This window comes from Hyalella azteca, unplaced genomic scaffold (genome assembly GCF_000764305.2).
Source record: "Hyalella azteca isolate HAZT.00-mixed unplaced genomic scaffold, Hazt_2.0.2 contig17590, whole genome shotgun sequence".
Taxonomy (NCBI): domain Eukaryota; kingdom Metazoa; phylum Arthropoda; class Malacostraca; order Amphipoda; family Hyalellidae; genus Hyalella; species Hyalella azteca.
In genome coordinates this window covers 118,736-136,533 of record NW_025947367.1, presented here as the reverse complement: position 1 = coordinate 136,533, position 17,798 = coordinate 118,736, and the positions used below count along the sequence as shown (strand labels likewise).

At 37.4% G+C, this 17,798-nt stretch overlaps 1 protein-coding gene across 1 annotated transcript; it reads left to right on the top strand.

Moving 5' to 3' along the window:
* Window positions 1-2,934: 2,934 nt before the first annotated feature.
* On the top strand, window positions 2,935-16,583 carry LOC108668427 (oxygen-dependent choline dehydrogenase-like). The gene is made up of 15 exons (XM_047885320.1): window positions 2,935-4,011; window positions 4,326-4,450; window positions 6,619-6,818; window positions 8,326-8,524; window positions 9,127-9,261; window positions 9,557-9,678; window positions 10,545-10,598; window positions 10,919-11,035; window positions 11,532-11,688; window positions 12,004-12,158; window positions 13,470-13,647; window positions 14,306-14,379; window positions 15,076-15,114; window positions 15,380-15,531; window positions 16,227-16,583. The coding sequence occupies exons 1-15, from the start codon at window positions 3,971-3,973 to the stop codon at window positions 16,375-16,377; spliced, it is 1,899 nt and encodes a 632-aa protein (XP_047741276.1). The 5' UTR covers window positions 2,935-3,970; the 3' UTR covers window positions 16,378-16,583.
* The last annotated feature ends 1,215 nt before the right edge of the window (window positions 16,584-17,798 follow it).

Sequence of the window (17,798 nt, the reverse complement as noted above, 5' to 3'; positions counted from 1 at the left end):
TCTTACCCCAGTGGGGTAAGATGGGACCAGCTCACTTTTTTTAATCTGTACAGAAAACTATGTTGTATGCAGAAAGTCTGAGTTGTAGCTTAGAAGCCCATTGCATAACTACACCTTGTGATAGGTTTAGGGTTTTTTATTTATTCATGGTATAGATGCTACATGCTTGTTAGTGATTTCGGTCCTGTCTTACCCCATCTGACTATACCTATATAGGCGAAACCCCTATTATGTTACTGATATGTTTATGCCGTTGTATGAATCTATTTGTCTGCGAGTTGCTCGTTAAACCTGAATGTTGTTAAGTGCAGTACGTCTACTAAATGTATGTTGATTTAAAAGTTAACTGAGCTACATGGAATTATATCAAAGAATAAGATCTTAATATACAATCCCAGCAGACCGTATACCTTGAGGTACTACGTAGCGCGTATAAAACAGTTGCATCATTCCTGTCAAATTTTGTATTGTTTGATAACGTATAGAACAGTTTTTAGCTTTAATTCCGAACCATCATACGAATTTAATGTCCTGTATTAGTTTCTGTCGCCCGTGTTTCGATATGAACGAAGATCAACGATTGAGTCCCCTTGAAAAGAATGCTATCAGCAAAATGCGTCAGTGAACATTTTTAATTGTAAATAGGAGCTCCTGATGTGGAATTTTTGACGTACCTATAAGCCAATTTTTTCAGGCCTCTCACTTGCAGCTGTGTTCAGAAATTAGTTCGTATAACTTGAGCACGAAAACGGGTTGTTGTATAAATAGTTAACAGTGAAATTAATGATAAATTACGAATGGAAAATGAGTATTTGGATTTTAAGTTCATTCATGCCACACATCGTCATTGTACAACCTATGAAGGATGTGCATTGTGGCATGACGGATCTGTATTGTGCTATGAGGGATCTCCATTGTACTGTGACGGATCTGCATTGTGCTGTGAAAGATATGCATTGTGCTGTGAAAGATCTACATCGTGCTATGAAGAATGCATTGTTCTGTGTAGAATCTACATTGTGCTGTGAAAAATCGTTCCGTTCAAACTTACCGAATCCGAATCTTCCTCTTTTCTAATTATTCATTCTAATATTGCCAGAATAATAGCAAATCTTGTCATTATATCATGGAAAGTTGCCTGCGTTTGCATATATAATCGCGCGCTAGAAGTGAGTTTGCGGCTAACGGAGATATTACTTATGACGTCACAAAGTGTTTGTAATTGAATATATAATACGTCAAGATCTGAGCTGCTATATAAGTTAGAATTATTCTTAATGCGGAGAAACTTGTATGTTTCTATTTAAATGCTTCTAAGTCAATATAAAGAGAAATAGATTGTGCATTTTATTCATCACATAAGCGAGAATTAGGAAGATGGCGGAACTCTTCCGTTAAATCCACAAAATTTGACGGGAATTCGATCAATTTTTTTATTTGTTCTCTCTCGGGAAATGTTGGAAAACAGTGCACGTAAAATTATCTGACCGGAAAATGTTCATGTGCGAATAACTCAGTTACCCTTAGCGTAAATCAATTATCTCTTTGACCTCGGATACATTTACCGTCGACAATGCTATTTGTACCTAGTGGCTTGGGATCAAGATTCAGTCAGTTACGAAAGGGTTAAGTTTCGTTTTACTATTCTGTTTACTTTCCGTTTAATTCAGAATAGCTACGCTTTACGGTTGAGCATTAGCGCTTCAACGCTGTTATAAACTATAAAAAAAAACTTGCACCTACATATGTGGGTCAGGTATGAAAGAAAACTTTTTGAGTGGGTATTTTTTCTGAGCATTAATCGGTCTGAATAAGAAGCCGTCGAATTGTTCGAGCCCGTCGAGTTCAAGGCAGTTGTCGCTCTGTGTCGTATGCAGACATCGCACTATTTTGCTTTTTCCTCAACCAATTAATGAAAAATGATTTTTTTCAATTTAATCGCTGAAACCACAAACAAAATTTATTTTATTTTTTTTTAATATTCATTTAGATAAAAGCGACGTGTGTAATTTTTATGCTGTGCGCAATGCGCATATTATTCAAGAGACACTTATTACTTTTTTGTGATACCTCGGGTGCATCGAGTAGAAGCTGAAATTATCGGGTGTTTAGAAGCTGAATTTATTGGACGTTAAGAAGCTAAAATTAACGGATGATTAGAAGCTGAATTTATCGGGTGTTTGCAAGCTGAAGTTATCGTCTGTTTAGAAGCCTAATTTATCGGGTGTTTAAAAGCTTAAATTATTAAGAGGTTTAGAAACTTAAACTAACGGATATTTAGAAGCTTGAATTATCGAATAGAATATTATATCGGGCATATGAGGATCAAACACTAACAGTTGAGTTGATAGATGGAAGCCTCGTTGACAGATGATTCAATTAAGATAGCGTACTATGAGAGGAAGGCGGATTAAATGGGATTATTAAATCTTTCTTTTGCTTTGTATTTATAGTTGTTTCTAAAAAATACATATTTTTTTAAGTTGGAACTCGTATTTTTAACTCCTAAATTTCCTCAAAATTCATCGTAATTTATTAGTCGACCGAGACTTACTACGGCTAATTTCATCAAAATCATTACTCAATATTCTTCAAAATAATTTATCCGAGCATTCTTTACGAATCGTGATATTACAATTTCAATCAGCACAGATCTAAAATTCTCAGCATGTGTACGAAGAAGAAATTCATTCCACATCTAGGCCTTATTTATTCAAATAAGTTCTATTATTATTTGGTTTTTCTCAGTATTTTTCTAATAATGAATACTGAACGCATGCCGTCGGACTTTTTTTTGACACTAAATAACATCTGCCAAGGCTTCAGTCACACTTTAATTTTTTGCAAGTTTTTCTCGCCCAAGACCGATGCCTTTGCCTTTGCCTATCTGTACAATGAGTAACGACAAGCAAGGTCAACGAAAGTCCAGTGAGCAATACATACGATTCTCGAATGCATTTCGTATTCATGTTTCTTATACTCGCTTTGCCCGGTTGCTGTAAAAACTGGTTAAGTTTGGAAGCTGCCAAGGCAAGCGGGACGCGTTTGTAAGCCACAGTAGGCTGAGGTCACTCATTCGAAGCCTGCAACTGGTAGCGTGTGGATGAACATATAGTCGAATGATCTGCGACCCGTGAAAATTTACAGACGAGGCAGCTTCTGATTTGGATTACCAGAAGCTGGGGCGACTCTAAATTTTGTTACCCAGTGATAATATACAGACGCAGCAGTTTCTGATTTGGATTACCAGAAGCTGGGGCGACTCTAAATTTTGTTACCCAGTGAAAATTCACAGACGAGGCAGCTTCTAATTTGGATTACCAGAAGCTGGGGCGACTCTAAACTTTGTTAGGGAAGTCATTGGATGTGTGGACACCACGCCGCTATATAGTGGCGGCCATTATAACTTTCGAATTGATAAATGTGATTTATTATCATAATACTGGCTTCTTGTAAAGAGTTACTGGACCCTGATGGCCGAGGAATCTTGGTAATTCGATAAAAAACTCAGTAAGTTTACCATGAAATCTGAGTAAGCATTTCGAAGAAATCGGTGTTAGCATGAATTACGTATGAGATTTTTGGCAATTTCGGACGAAATATTCACTATCGTCAGCTGCAGGAAAACTGAAGAATGACGATCAATTTTTTACAACAATATCAAAATAAACTTTGAGAGTTGTCAATGTGATCACAAATTGTGAGAGTTGAAGTGAAGTATTGGTTACCGCAATCGATACGCCGCACCTTGTACCGTTACTGAGAAGAATTTTTTCTATGCAAATAAAAAGGTTATTAGAATCTGTGTCTTGAAAAATGTGCATTCGCAAGATATTTATAACTTGTGATGATAATTATACGTACTCGTGGCGCACTTTAGAATGTTGCACAGTTGTTGTGTGATATATAAGACAATTTTTTTGTGGAGTATTCAGAGTTTAGTAGCTGTGTGTGTCACTGATACTTCAATATGACTTTTGCAACATGGATATCGATGATCACCCTTCCTAAGTAAGTGTATGGGCATTTATTATGGCCTAAATTTGAGCAATTTCCTTTAAAGAGTGATTAAAACTAAATTTAAAAAAAAAACACCTATACTATGCCTAAATTATATTATAATATTTTCACAATTTCGTCGTTGTAGGTCATTTCGTTGTTTTAATATTATTAAATTGAATTGTCAATACCTAAGTTAAAATGAAATTATTGAATGATGAAGTGAATGCTTGCAAATTATTTTCTGTTTCCAAAAATCACCCATGAAAAATCAATGGTGCAAATAAAATTATATTTGTTTTAATGACATAAGAATGTGTGAGCAGCATTAAGCTGCTGTTGCAGCGGCCGCTGCTGCAGCTGCTGCGGTTGCTGCTGATGCTGCTGCTGTTCGAGTCGCCGAAGCGATACCCTGACCCGACCATACTGGACGCATATGACTTCATTGTGGGTATGAATACCATTGTGGTGGTGTGGTTACAAATACCATAGCGGTGATATGGGCACAAATTCCATAGTTGTGGTGTGGGTACGAATACTATATTGGTGGTATGGGCACAAATGTCATAATGGTAGTATGGTTATAAATGCCATAGTGGTGGTGTGAGTATAAATGCCATAGCTGTGGTATGGGTACAAATACCATAGTTGTGGTATGGGTACAAATACCATAGTGATGGTGTGAGTATAAATGCCATAGTTGTGGTGTGGGTACAAATACCATAGTGGTGGTATGGGTACAAATACCAAAGTGGTGGTGTGGGTACAAGTACCATAGTTGTGGTATGGGTACAAATATCATAGTGGTGGTGTGAGTATAAATGCCATAGTTGTGGTGTGGGTACAAATACCATAGTGGTGGTATGGGTACAAATACCAAAGTGGTGGTGTGGGTACAAGAGCCATAGTTGTGGTATGGGTACAAATGCCAAAGTGGCGGTATGGGTACAAATGCCATAGTTGTGGTGTGGGTACGAATGCCATAGTGGTGATATGGGTACAAATGCCATATTGTTGTGATGTGGGAACAAATGCCATAGTGATGGTATGGATACAAATACCATAGTTGTGGTGTGGGCATGAACACAATAGTTGTGATATGGGTACGAATATTATATTGGCTGCGTATGGGTTCTCATACTGTAATCTAGTCTGTTCTTGAACGCGTTCATACTTGGAGCGCCAACGATGTCATCGGGGAGGCTGTTCCACATGTCGGTGATTCGAAGCGAGAAGAAATTTTGTCGCGTGGAGAAGTTGCAGCGCAGTTTTTTTAGTTTATAGCCGTGGCCCCTGGTGTTGGTTCTTGTTCTAAATTCTAGTAATCTTTTGAGGAACTTGTACAAACCATGAGTATACTTGTATATTTCAATGAGGTCCCCATGTAGATGTCGATAACTGAGGCTTGGAAGCTTCATAATCTTCAATCTTTCTTCATAGGACTTGCCCTTCAAGCCTTGAATTATCCTTGTTGCACGTCTTTGAACATTCTCTATTAAATTTTTGTCTTTTCAAATCTCGGTGACCACACAACGTTTCCAAACTCTAGATTCGGGCGCACGACAGCAGCAAACAACTGCTTAATCGCTTCTGCATCTAGGAACTCGTAAGAGCGTCTGATTAGACCAAGAAGTTTATTGTATGCATTAGCTTGTGTTTCAACATGCTTAGAAAATTCCAGCTTCTTGTCGACATAAACTCTGAGATCTTTTTCCACACTAGACTTTTCAATCATTACTCTCTCGTTGCAACCATGTCTTCTCATACTGTAATCTTGCTGTTCATTGTTCTTCCCGAGGTGAAGTACTTTACACATGTCAGCATTGAACCGCAGCTGCATGCACGTATCAGCCCAGTTAACAAAAGTATCAAGATCATCTTGCAATTGCACTCTATTTGACGCATCCTTCATTGCATTATAGACTTTATATAATAAAGCTTATATTTATATATAATAATAATAACACAGTTTATAATATTATATAAACTGTGTTATAAACTATACAAATAGCATAGAAGCGATGAACGAGTTCCTTGCAATAAATCGAGTTAGACTAAAAAATTTTCCCTGCTCGTGTTGTGTAAACTGTTGGGCAGTTTGTTAAATATCATATTACATTCCTGCTTCACGATTCAAAACTCGTGTCTTGAGCAGCAAAAATATTTAAAATCGCTGGGAAAAGAGATATTTTCTCCACCCACGAAATATGGCCCATTTTGATGGGCGTCACTTTCTTCGCCCTCCCCTCCCCCCACAAATAGCGATCCATTTCCTTTATTTTGACAGTGCAAACAAAAATTGTAGACTTCCTAATTCTCAAATTTTTTCATTCATGCAATATCACCAATTTTGATTTTATTTTCCTGTGATTTTCCCCTGTTAGTATTCGGTGACAGTACTCATAAATATTAAGGATTACTTTACACTCATGCTTTCGTCCTTCAAGTATCATTACCCACTTTTATTGGGATTATTTTCCACTTTATACTGGGTCTTATTACTCACTTTTTGCTGGATATTATTACCTACATTTTACTGGATATTATTATCCACTTTTTATTGCATATATTATTTCCCACTCTCTACTGAGTATTACTACCCACTTTTTACCGAGTCAGTTGGTGGCGGCACGTGTGGCTGCGTGATCGCCTCACGTCTTGCTGACGCGGGTGCCAGCGTGCTACTGCTGGAGGCAGGCTCGGCCGCGCACCCTGAATCGACCGTCCCGGGACTCTGGCCTGCAGCGCTGGGCGGGGACATGGACTGGGACTACCGTCTCGCCTCGCAACCCTTCTCGCAGAAAGGATTTGCGCAAAATGTATGTCACAGGTGTGAGTCCTAAGATTAATGTGAGTCCTAAGGTAAATGCGAGTCGAGGGCTAAATGTGGGTCCTAAGATTAATGGGGTCTTAAGCTGAATGTGGGTCCCGAGCAGATTGTGGGTACTAAGCTGAATGTGGGTCCACAACCAAATATGGGCCCAACGCTGAATGTGGGTCTAAAGTTGAATGTGATTCCTGAGCAGATTGTGGGTACTATGCTGAATGTATATCCAAAGCTAAATATTGGTGAAAACTGAATGTGAGTCCAAAGCTGAATGCAAGAATTCTGCTGAATGAAGGTCCGAAGCAATTGTTGGTCGTAATTTGAATGAGAGTCCAAACATAAATTTGGGTCCTAAGCTAATTATGGGTCTAAAGCTGTAAATGAGAGTCCAAATCGTGAAGCAAGGCTGCTGAGGTATTTACAGGAGGTGCTGAAAATGTATATGGAAAAAGGCTGGAATATTCATTTAATTATCTCGTGCTGGATTATTCATTTGAAATAACTTTGGTGTCAGATCTGAAGGTTAGCTTATTCATTTTAAGAGATCCGTTTTTTCGTCTTAGAAGACTGAAAATTTATTTCAAATAAGTTAAAACTAAACTTATTTCGAAATTACAGTAATATTTTAGTGATGCACTCTTAGATGCCAACTTAGGATTAAGTAGGTTTATGAAATGAAAAGCTTCTGGCGAATTCTTCGAACAAGCAAGCATCGAGATTTTTCAAAATTTGTGTCCTAATTAATGATTTGTACAGGGTTAATAAATTCTCATTCAGTAAGAAAACCACAATATAGGAAAGTACTAAAAATTAATTGCATATTAATAGTGTAATTGTTTCCTATAGGCATCACATGTTTCTCAGAGAAAAGTAATTATCGATTAATATTTTAATATTTCTATACAGGCATCGAACGTTTCTCAAGACAAAAGTAATTGTCAATTAAAAATGTAATTCTTCCCTATAAAGGCGTCGCAAGTTTCTCAGGGCGCATTAATTATCGATTAATAATGTAATATTTCCCTACATTCATCAAACATTTCTCCGGGTAATGTGCTGGGCGGGTTTAACCTATAATTACTTCATTGTTAATCTAGTATTTGCTTGTATATAAAGGGATAAATGATTGTCACTTAATACGGTAGTATTTCCCTACAGGCGTCACACGTTTCTCAGGATAAAATAATTATCGATTAATACTGTAATATTTTCCTACAGGCATCACACATTTCTAAGGGCAAAGTAATTATCATATTAATATTGCAATGTTTATGAAGGGATAAGTGATTGCCACTTAATACGGTAATATTTCCCTCCAGGCATCAGACATTTCTCAGGGCAGTGTAATAATCGATTAATACGGTAATATTTCCCTCCAGGCATCAGACATTTCTCAGGGCAAGGTAATAATCTATTAATACGGTAATACTTCCCTCCAGGCATCACACATTTCTCAGGGCAAGGTAATAATCGATTAATACGGTAATACTTCCCTACAGGCATCACACATTTCTCAAGGCAAAGTACTAGGCGGGTCCAGCGCCATCAGCTACTACATCTACTCCCGCGGCAGTGCCCAGGATTTCGACAACTGGGCGGACATGGGCAACCCGGGCTGGAGTTATGAGGACGTGGTGCCGTACTTCCAGAAGCTCGAGGGATTTGTCATGAACGAGTCAATGTCACTCAACGGGCGAGGTAATATTCAATGTGTGGAAGTTTGATTTTTCTACATGTATTGGATGATTCAATGTGTGGAAGTTTGATTTTTCTACTTATATTGGCTGATTCAACGTGTGAAATGTTCGATTTTTCTATTTGCATTGGCTGATTCATCGTGTTTTTGTTTGGTTTTTCTACTCGCATTGTTTACAAATTCGTCGTTCTCCTGAAATTAGAAGATTAAAAGATTGGAAGAAGTTAAAATTGTATAGCAAAATAAAAGGGCTTCGGTTCTGTTTACTTATATTTGTTGTACAACGTTTAATACTGACTTTTATTTGTTAAGATTTCAATAATTAAAACGACGGAAAATAATTATGAATTATTATCATAATAATTATGAACCGAGTGCTAAAATGGAGAATTTAAAATTTCACTTTCGCTCTAATACCACGCGTTTGTAACCCGCAGGTAAAACTTATTTTCGGTCTCGTCTCAGAAATACAACTCATTTCTTTTCGCCGTCAATCAAGTGCTTGGGCCTTGAAGGGTCTTTCTTGTTCCACGTTTTGAACTGAACTTTAAATTGTTTTCAAGCTATTTTATTGCTTAAATTATTTCAATTATCGATTGTTCAGGTAGCGGGTTTGGCAGCAAAGGTCCGTTCCGCATTGCTCCAAAGTCTTTCCGCACTCCAGTTGGCCGGAACTTCCTCAGGGCCGGCATGGAGCTCGGACATGGAGTTCTCAGCTCCAGCTCACCAGAAGGCGTCGGTGCGTCCACTCGCTATAGCAGCCTTTGGTTATGGGCATTTCATCTAAAATCAGTAATACTGTATTTCAAGATAATATGTCAAGTTTTTTAACAGGATTCTATGTCCGTAAATTACTTCTCGAGTTTTAAATTGAATTAGCATGAACGCACGCCTAAGAACAGGATTTTGTGTAAATTTCACCTTGATTTTCAATATTAATTTTTGCGAACTTGCGCCTTTGGATGGGAACTTGTATATGTAATTTCCTCTTTGATTTTTACTTTGAATAAGTCAAAATTCGTGGCTACAAACAGGATTTTCTGACGGTCACTTCACTATTCGCGACGGCCGGAGGGGAACAACGGCCGAGAGTTACATCGCTGGAAGTCGCTCGAACAACGTACTGCATGTGAAAACCCGTGCGACTGTCGTCAAGGTGACAAACATTGTAGCAATCTAAAAACTGTAATTTTTAAACCCGCTCGATTGTCGTCAAGGTGACAAACATTGTCGCCTTAACCACCTTTACAAACATTGTAAAACTGTAATTTTAAAACCCGCGCGACTGTCGTCAAGGTGACAAACATTGTAACAATTTAAAAACTGTTATTTTAAAACCCGCGCGACTGTCGTCAAGGTGACAAACATTGTAACAATATAAAACTATTATTTTAAAATCTGCTCGACTGTCAAGGTGACAAACATTGTAACAATAGAAAAACTGTTATTTTATAACCCGCGCGACTGATATAATTTATTTAGCGTTATTATATTTATAAGGTTTACGATTAAAATTGAAATTGATATTTTTGTTTTAAAATGATTATAATCGATGGAGTAAAATAACAGGAAGTCTTGATTTCAATGCAAATAAAAGTGCGCAAGTGTCATCAATGAAGAAAAATTAGTTGTTTTGAATTGGTGTAGATTTTTTTATTAATCAGATTATAAAATTATCTAGTAATCAGCGCAGAATTGTAAATTAATCAGAACATATAGAGTTACTTAGTAATCATGCAGCGTAGAATTTTATACTAATCAGAGCATAAAATTATTTAATACCAAGGGTAGAATTTTATACTCATCAGAGCATAGAATTATTTAGTAATCAGCGTAGAATTTTATCTTCTAAGTGATTTGTTTTATCTTCGTAGTTAAGGATGGAAATTTGCAATAACGGTATCCTGACTGCTAGAAGAGGCTGTAGAAATGGATATTTGGTACAAATTTCTCAATTAAGAGATAATATACTTTTTTTATGCATCAAATGACGTTGTTATCGATTTCTTTTCTCACTTGAAGATCCTCTTCGATGAAAACAAGAAAGCTGACGGCGTCACGTACAGCAGCGGAGGGGTGAGTGAATATTAATTTCTGCAATAAAGAATTACAAATTATATGTAACCGATGAAAATACAATTCTAAAAATCATCAATTAAAAAAAGCTCAAAATTTTATATATAGCTGAAATCATTAAAATAAAGAGTCAAGATCGACTATGAAAATTTTCTTCCTCACCGCTGCTCCAACATCCGAATGCTATTTTGATGATTATTCATTTTCGTTGCAGTAATAAAAACTGTTTTTTTACTATATAAATATAACACATGAATCATCACCCCAGCTTCTCTCATTTACAAAAAAATCGTCGCTCAAAAATGCTTGTATATTTTCAGCAGCTGCAGTCTGTCGTGGCCCGCAGAGAGGTGATACTCAGCGCAGGCGCCCTCAACTCGCCGAAGTTGCTCATGCTCTCGGGCGTGGGTCCTAAGAATCACCTGGTCTCTAAAAGGGTACGGCGTTCTATGGCCTCGAATACAGTTAATTTGGTTAATTGTAATACTCCATTCGCTTTTCGAATGGTTTAAATCAACAAGATTTTGCAGCGAGTCGAGCGTTCGAAATTCGCTGCCAGTTTTAAAAATGCATGTCGATTTCGGGCTGGTGGCCTAGGCCGAGGGGTTAAAAATTACGTGACGGTCCACCAGGGTCTAGTTGCTGATTATATTATATTGTATAATATTATATTATATTATGTTATGTTATATTATATTATATTATATTATATTATATTTTATTATATTATATTATATTACATTATATTATATTATAATACTACATCGGGACTCAAGGATTCTGTCCAAATAAGCCACAGGTTGAATCAACATGACCGACCTTACATAGAAAAATACGGTTACGATGCTCTAGGATTTTGCCCAGCTATGCGGATGTTATAATAAACCATTGGCCTTATTAACCGGAATAAACTGTAACTTGTTTGTTTCTCAGATCAAAGTCTTAGTGCCCCTAGAAGGAGTTGGACAAAACCTGCAAGATCATCACACGATTTTTCACTTGCCTTTTGCGGTCGCCAACGGGACAGGGCCTTCACTCAAGAGCTTATTATCATTTGAAAATTGGAAACGTTTCCTTTTTTCGAGGGAAGGTGAGATCACAAAATAATATTTTGCTGTCCACAGATTACGAAAAGTAAGAATCCCGCAAAATTATTTTTTCGGTTTAAATGGTCACGTCAACATTGTGAACATTTATGACTTAAAGTGTGTCTGTGTATCAAGATCCTGCCTAGCCTTGTGTGTAATTTCTTTACGTATTTCGTGCGGACGTAATACCTTATGTTTGTAATTAACTTTTTAAATAAAAGTACGTTTTCATACGGACTACTTTTAATCAAATTCCACACGATTTCCATAGGGAATACTATAAACAAATCATCGCACGTATTTTCTTCTCACTGCAGGTCTCCTGACCCGGCCCTACGGAGTCGACGGGACGGCCAAAATCAACCTCGGCGAAACTGACAGCAATTGGCCGAACGTTCACTTCGTCTTGTTCAGCTCGCCTTTAGATTTTGGGAAATTCTCTGATTCCGTCAGGCTGTCGCTTAGAGAAGAAGTAAGCTCGAAATATATGTAGATTTGAAGAACAAGTATAATGTAATGTTCCGAAAAATTTAGAGAATTTGTCCGGATAGCGATGCACTCCTTGCCCATATGTGGGCCAGCATAACCAAGTTTGGCCCAGCTAAAGGGCATATCAGTGCTACACGCAGAAATTAGTATGTCGCTATTTTGACAACATGACCCATTCATTTTTACAAGACTTCTCTTTAACTTCACTTTTTGTTTGTCGGTCTGCTACAAATCTTACAATTGATATTTAACACACTTCAACCTCTCCAATCGATCTGAAATTTTGCACACTTGCTTAAAAGTCGAAGACAATGCATGAATCAATTGACAGAATATATCATTTCAAAAATTAGAAAAAAATTCTTAATTCAAAAACATTGAACAAATAATTTTGTCTTCTACAGATCTTATAATCTATATTTAACACACTCTTACCTGTCCAATCGATCTGGAATTTTGCATACTTGCGTAATTTGAGACAATGAATGGATCAATTGACAGAGTGAATAATTTTGAAAAATTCATTTTTTAGCGCATTTTCTCATTTACGGAAAAAATGCCCTATTGTGCTCGTCATGTCCGTCTGTCTGTCTGTCCGTCTGTCTGTCCGTCTGTCCGTGACTTCATGTTTTCGTCGACGAGAAAATGCGCTCTCTGTCACTCACTGCAGTGAGTACTGAGTTATATTTTACTGTTTTACAAACAGCAGAGGGCATTAAAGAACTGTGACGACATCTGTTGAAGTCTTCGGGACAAAAAATCTCATTTCCAAGATTCAAGTTTAATCAAAATTCGAAATTTTAAAATTCCTGAATTATTTAACCCAAGAGATATCCACCAAAAGATCCGATTGGGACATGCACGATGATAACGTGGCCCCACAGACTAAGCTTTCGTCTAAAAAATAGCTTGAATAAAATAATATTTCATTAACGTGACCTTTCGTCTCAAAAATAACTTGAATAAAATTTTAATTACATCATTAATAGATATTGTAGTCTCTCAGGTACCATTGCTTGTGTGAAAGCCTTCTAGACCCGCAAAGGAGATTAGGTTATAGAGATTATTGGTGTAGTTTATAAAATAAACAGACATTTTTTCCATTGATTCATTGTTTACTAGCATTTTTCCAACTCATTGGCGACTTTCAGTTATATTTATTACACATAATTTCAATCATCATTTGCATAATTTAAGAAATATTTATTTATTGTAATATTATAATACTTTGTCAATATACCTATAATTATAATACTAGTGCCTAATACTAACGTAGTACTAATTTAATCCCCAGATAAGGCAGGAAGTCCTAGGTCCCCTAGAAGGCATTCCCCACGTGTACATCATCCCATCACTGCTGCGCCCCAAGAGCCGGGGTTGGGTCCTCCTCAACTCCAACAACCCCGACCACGACCCCATCGTCGACTTCAACTTCCTCTCTCATCCCCACGACATCGACTTGATCGTTGAGGGTGCGATTAATTCTTTAATGATAACAACGAATGGATCTTCGATAGCAAATTAATTAATGACATCAACTTAATCGTTGAAGGTGTTATTAATTATTTAGTAATAACAACGATTGGATATTTGATGGCAAGTTAGTTTATGACGCATCAACTTGATCGATGAGGGTGGGATTAATTTTTTAATAATAACAACGATAGTGTCTTCGATAGCAATTAATTAATGACATCAACTTGGTCGTTGAGGGTGGGATTTATTCGTTAATAGTAAAACGATTGGATTTTCGATAGCAAATTAATAAATGACATCAACTAGATTGTTGAGGGTGAGATAAATGTTTATACATGGTAATTTTGCATAATTAATATGAAATTGCTATACGAGAATCATCGGCAGAATGATTCAGTGGTGACAATTCAATTCTGGCAGTGAGTTTCGTGTTTGAAACTCCAGCAAACTGCGACATTTCTAGACAAATCAGCAAGGTGGCCGCGTGGTTGAGAAGATTGGAGCAGCGAGTTCGAAATCAAAGCAAGCTGTGAGAATTTATCGAGGATTGAGGGCTTATTTTAACGCTGACACCACTATTACTATAATGTAACTATCACTTTAGGAATTTCTCACATCCAAAATTTTGAGTTAATTCCCAGTTCATTTCTGCAGCAATTCGCTACGCCTTCAAAATTGGAGGCACAAATGCCATGAACGGAGATTCCGGAGCCAGATTTATCTCTAAGGTAAATAATTTTAATGCAGACGCTGAACTTCCATTGTACACTGACATATTTATTAAATAACACACTCACTCAGAGAAATCGATTGGTCATTGTCCAAATGGTGACTCTTTCTTACCCACTGCACCAGCAGGGAGCGGACGTAGCACTGATACGCCCTGTTGCCGGGCCAGACTGGGTCAGGCTGACCCAAAGATAGCTAAAAATTGCATTGACATATGGACAATTACCTGCTAATTACTCTGAGTTCTCAATAGCACTTAGTAATGAAATTAATGGTTAAAAAATTATTCGATCTGAACTATAACTTTTATTAATTTTGTTTACAATGCTAAGCTATAATAAAAAAATTACTGTTATTACTTGCGAAAATATCAGTTTATAATCTATTTGATATTGCTACTTTAAAGTCTATTATTCCAACTTTTCTCACTTAGATACAAAGAAAAATTAATTCAGAGCATATTACTCTTAAGTTATTCGTCAAGTTTACCTAAGAACTTGCGAAAATCTCAGGCTTAAACTCTCTATAGCAGTTAATTTATTAATAATATTAATATTACTTTTTACGTTTTTTAGTTATTTTCATCTCTTTCTTTCTTAATTAGAGGTGACTGCTTAATTAAACCCCTAAGAATCCTAATGCTTTACCAATTTATAATCCCATTTTTTTCACGACCCACACCCATTCCCCCGCAGAAACTGAGCGCATGCACCCAGTATGGAGACAACTCCCCCGCCTAATGCTTCACCAATTTATAATCCCATTTTTTCACTACACCACACCCAATCCCCCACAGAAACTGAGCGCATGCACCCAGTATGGGGACAACTCCCCTGCCTAATGCTTCACCAATTTATAATCCCATTTTTTTCACGACCCACACCCATTTCACCCACAGAAACTGAGCGCATGCACCCAGTACGGGGACCATTCCCCCGTCTAATGCTTCACCAATTTATAATCCCATTTTTTTCACTCCCCACACCCATTCACCCACAGAAACTGAGCGCATGCACCCAGTATGGAGACAACTCCCCCGCCTACTGGGAGTGCTATGCACGCCACCTCCTCACAACCTCCAACAACCCCGCGGGGAGCTGCCGCATGGGGCCTTCCAGCGACAGGTTCAGCGTTGTGTCCCACGAACTCAAGTCTGTAGCTGTTCTTTTACGCTTATAAAATTAAATAGATCGTACCGTTCAAATAATGACACACTCAACTAAAAATTAAATAAATCGTACCGTCCAAATAATGACACACTCAACTAAAAATTAAATAGGTCGTACCGTCCAGATAGTGACACACTCAACTAAAAATTAAATAGATCGTACCGTCCAAATAATGACACACTCAACTAAAAATTAAATAGGTCGTACCGTCCAGAGATAGTGACACTCTCAATTAAACACAGCACGAGCAGAGAGCGGACGTAGCACTGATACGCCCCTTCGTCGTGCTTCGATATTTAGACAAAGTGTCATTAATTTGTCTGAGAATCACTTTGAATGGGTTTCTCCTTTGGCATAACGTTCAGAAATTTGCAATCTTTTTTGGTGAAAAACATTTTAATATTTTTTTCGATGCTCAACAAGATCGCTAGGCTACCACATGACATGTCATGGAATGTTAATTTTTTGTTAAATAACTAAATAATAAATAATGATTTTGTTACATTTTTGTAATCTGATACCAACATACAACAATCAACGATATTTTTCAGTCATGGATTTATTTGTGAATGTTTGGAATAAAAATTATTCACATAATTAATGTTGGTCTAGGATTTATCAGTTAAAATGCGAACTAATATTATCAAATAATAATTAGTTACATGTTTTTCGTTTAGGGTACACGGCGTGCGTGGTTTAAGAGTGGCCGATGCGTCCATTATGCCTCAGATCGTCTCCGCACCGCCTATGGCCGCAACCATCATGATTGGGGAAAAGGCGGCAGACCTTATCTTGAGGGAATGGAACTTGACTGTTGCAGCTATATAACTGCAAAAGCTATAATTAAGTCATTATAATTACATTCTCTGGCTTATTTTTTAATTATTTACCCTTCAAGGGGGACTTCAGACTCGTGTCTGTGCTCGTCTGAAGTCCTATGTGATTTCGGGTTCCTATGGACATTGTCCCTGAGCGCCCCATCGCTGAGCTCGCGGTGTCTGACTGCAGGTCTCAGTTGTGGGGTTAAGTTATTATGTAGGCAGGATTCCTCACATTAAGTTATTATGTAGGTAGGATGCCTTACATTAGATTATTATGTAAGTAGGATTACTTACATTAAATTATTATGTAGGTAGGATTCCTTACATTAAGTTATTATGTAGGTAGGATTCCTTACATCAAGTTATTATGTAGGTAGTATTCCTTACATTAAGTTATTATGTAAGTAGGATACCTTACATTAAGTTATTATGTAGCTAGGATGCCTTACATTAAGCTATTATGTAGGTACGATTCCTTACATTAAGTTATTATGTAGGTAGGATTCCTTACATTTATCTTCTCTGTCTCTCTCGTGCGGGCGGCCGACGCGACCTCTTGTTCGAGCGTCTTAGTTTCTGTTGCTTTTCACCTGACCTTTCTTGTCACCTATCCCTCCTTGCCACATGGCCCTCTTTGTCGCCTGTCCCTCCATGTCACCTGTCCCTCCTTGTCACTTGTCCCTCCTTGTCATTTGTCCCTCCTTGTCACCTGTCCCTCCTTCTTACCTATTCTCATTGAGATGCTATCGCTGCTTCTTTCGCGCCAGCTTCAGCGGGCTGGACTACCATACGCCCCTTGTGGGTGTTGATTAATTAGTGAAATTTTCAATAATTGTTATTTTCCCCTTTGCTAGCGATGTTGATTTTTGAACTCCGGTGTGAAATAGCTGAAGCATTAGCAAACAATCCTACTACTGCTATACTACTTGTTGGTAATTACTTGATATAATAAAGTCTGAACACTCTACGATATCAATTTATGTGAAATATATTTTCTGTTGGCGACTTTAATATAATTTTAACTGAACCTCTGTCAAATGGCGTTTTTATTTCGAACGCAGAATTTTTATTGCTAAAATCTTTATTATTTGGAAAATTGTATTACATAGATTGTGTTATTTTTCATTCATCATGTACGGGCTTATCAAAATATACGCCATAGTATATTCTATTATGCTAATTTCAAAATCTTATGGATTTTCACATGACTTGCCTGTCGACATTTGAACACTCAATATTTTGAAACATTTTCCACGCGGTACACATTTCTCGGTCACTGCTGTACTCGAACACTATAGTTAAGAATCGGCCTGTCGCCGATTCTTAACATTGCAGTACATCCGCAGCTTGAACTCGCAACTCACTGCTTTAAATTTTCTTTAACCGCCCGGCCTCCTCGCCTATTCTGACCAGAAACTGGCGCACAGA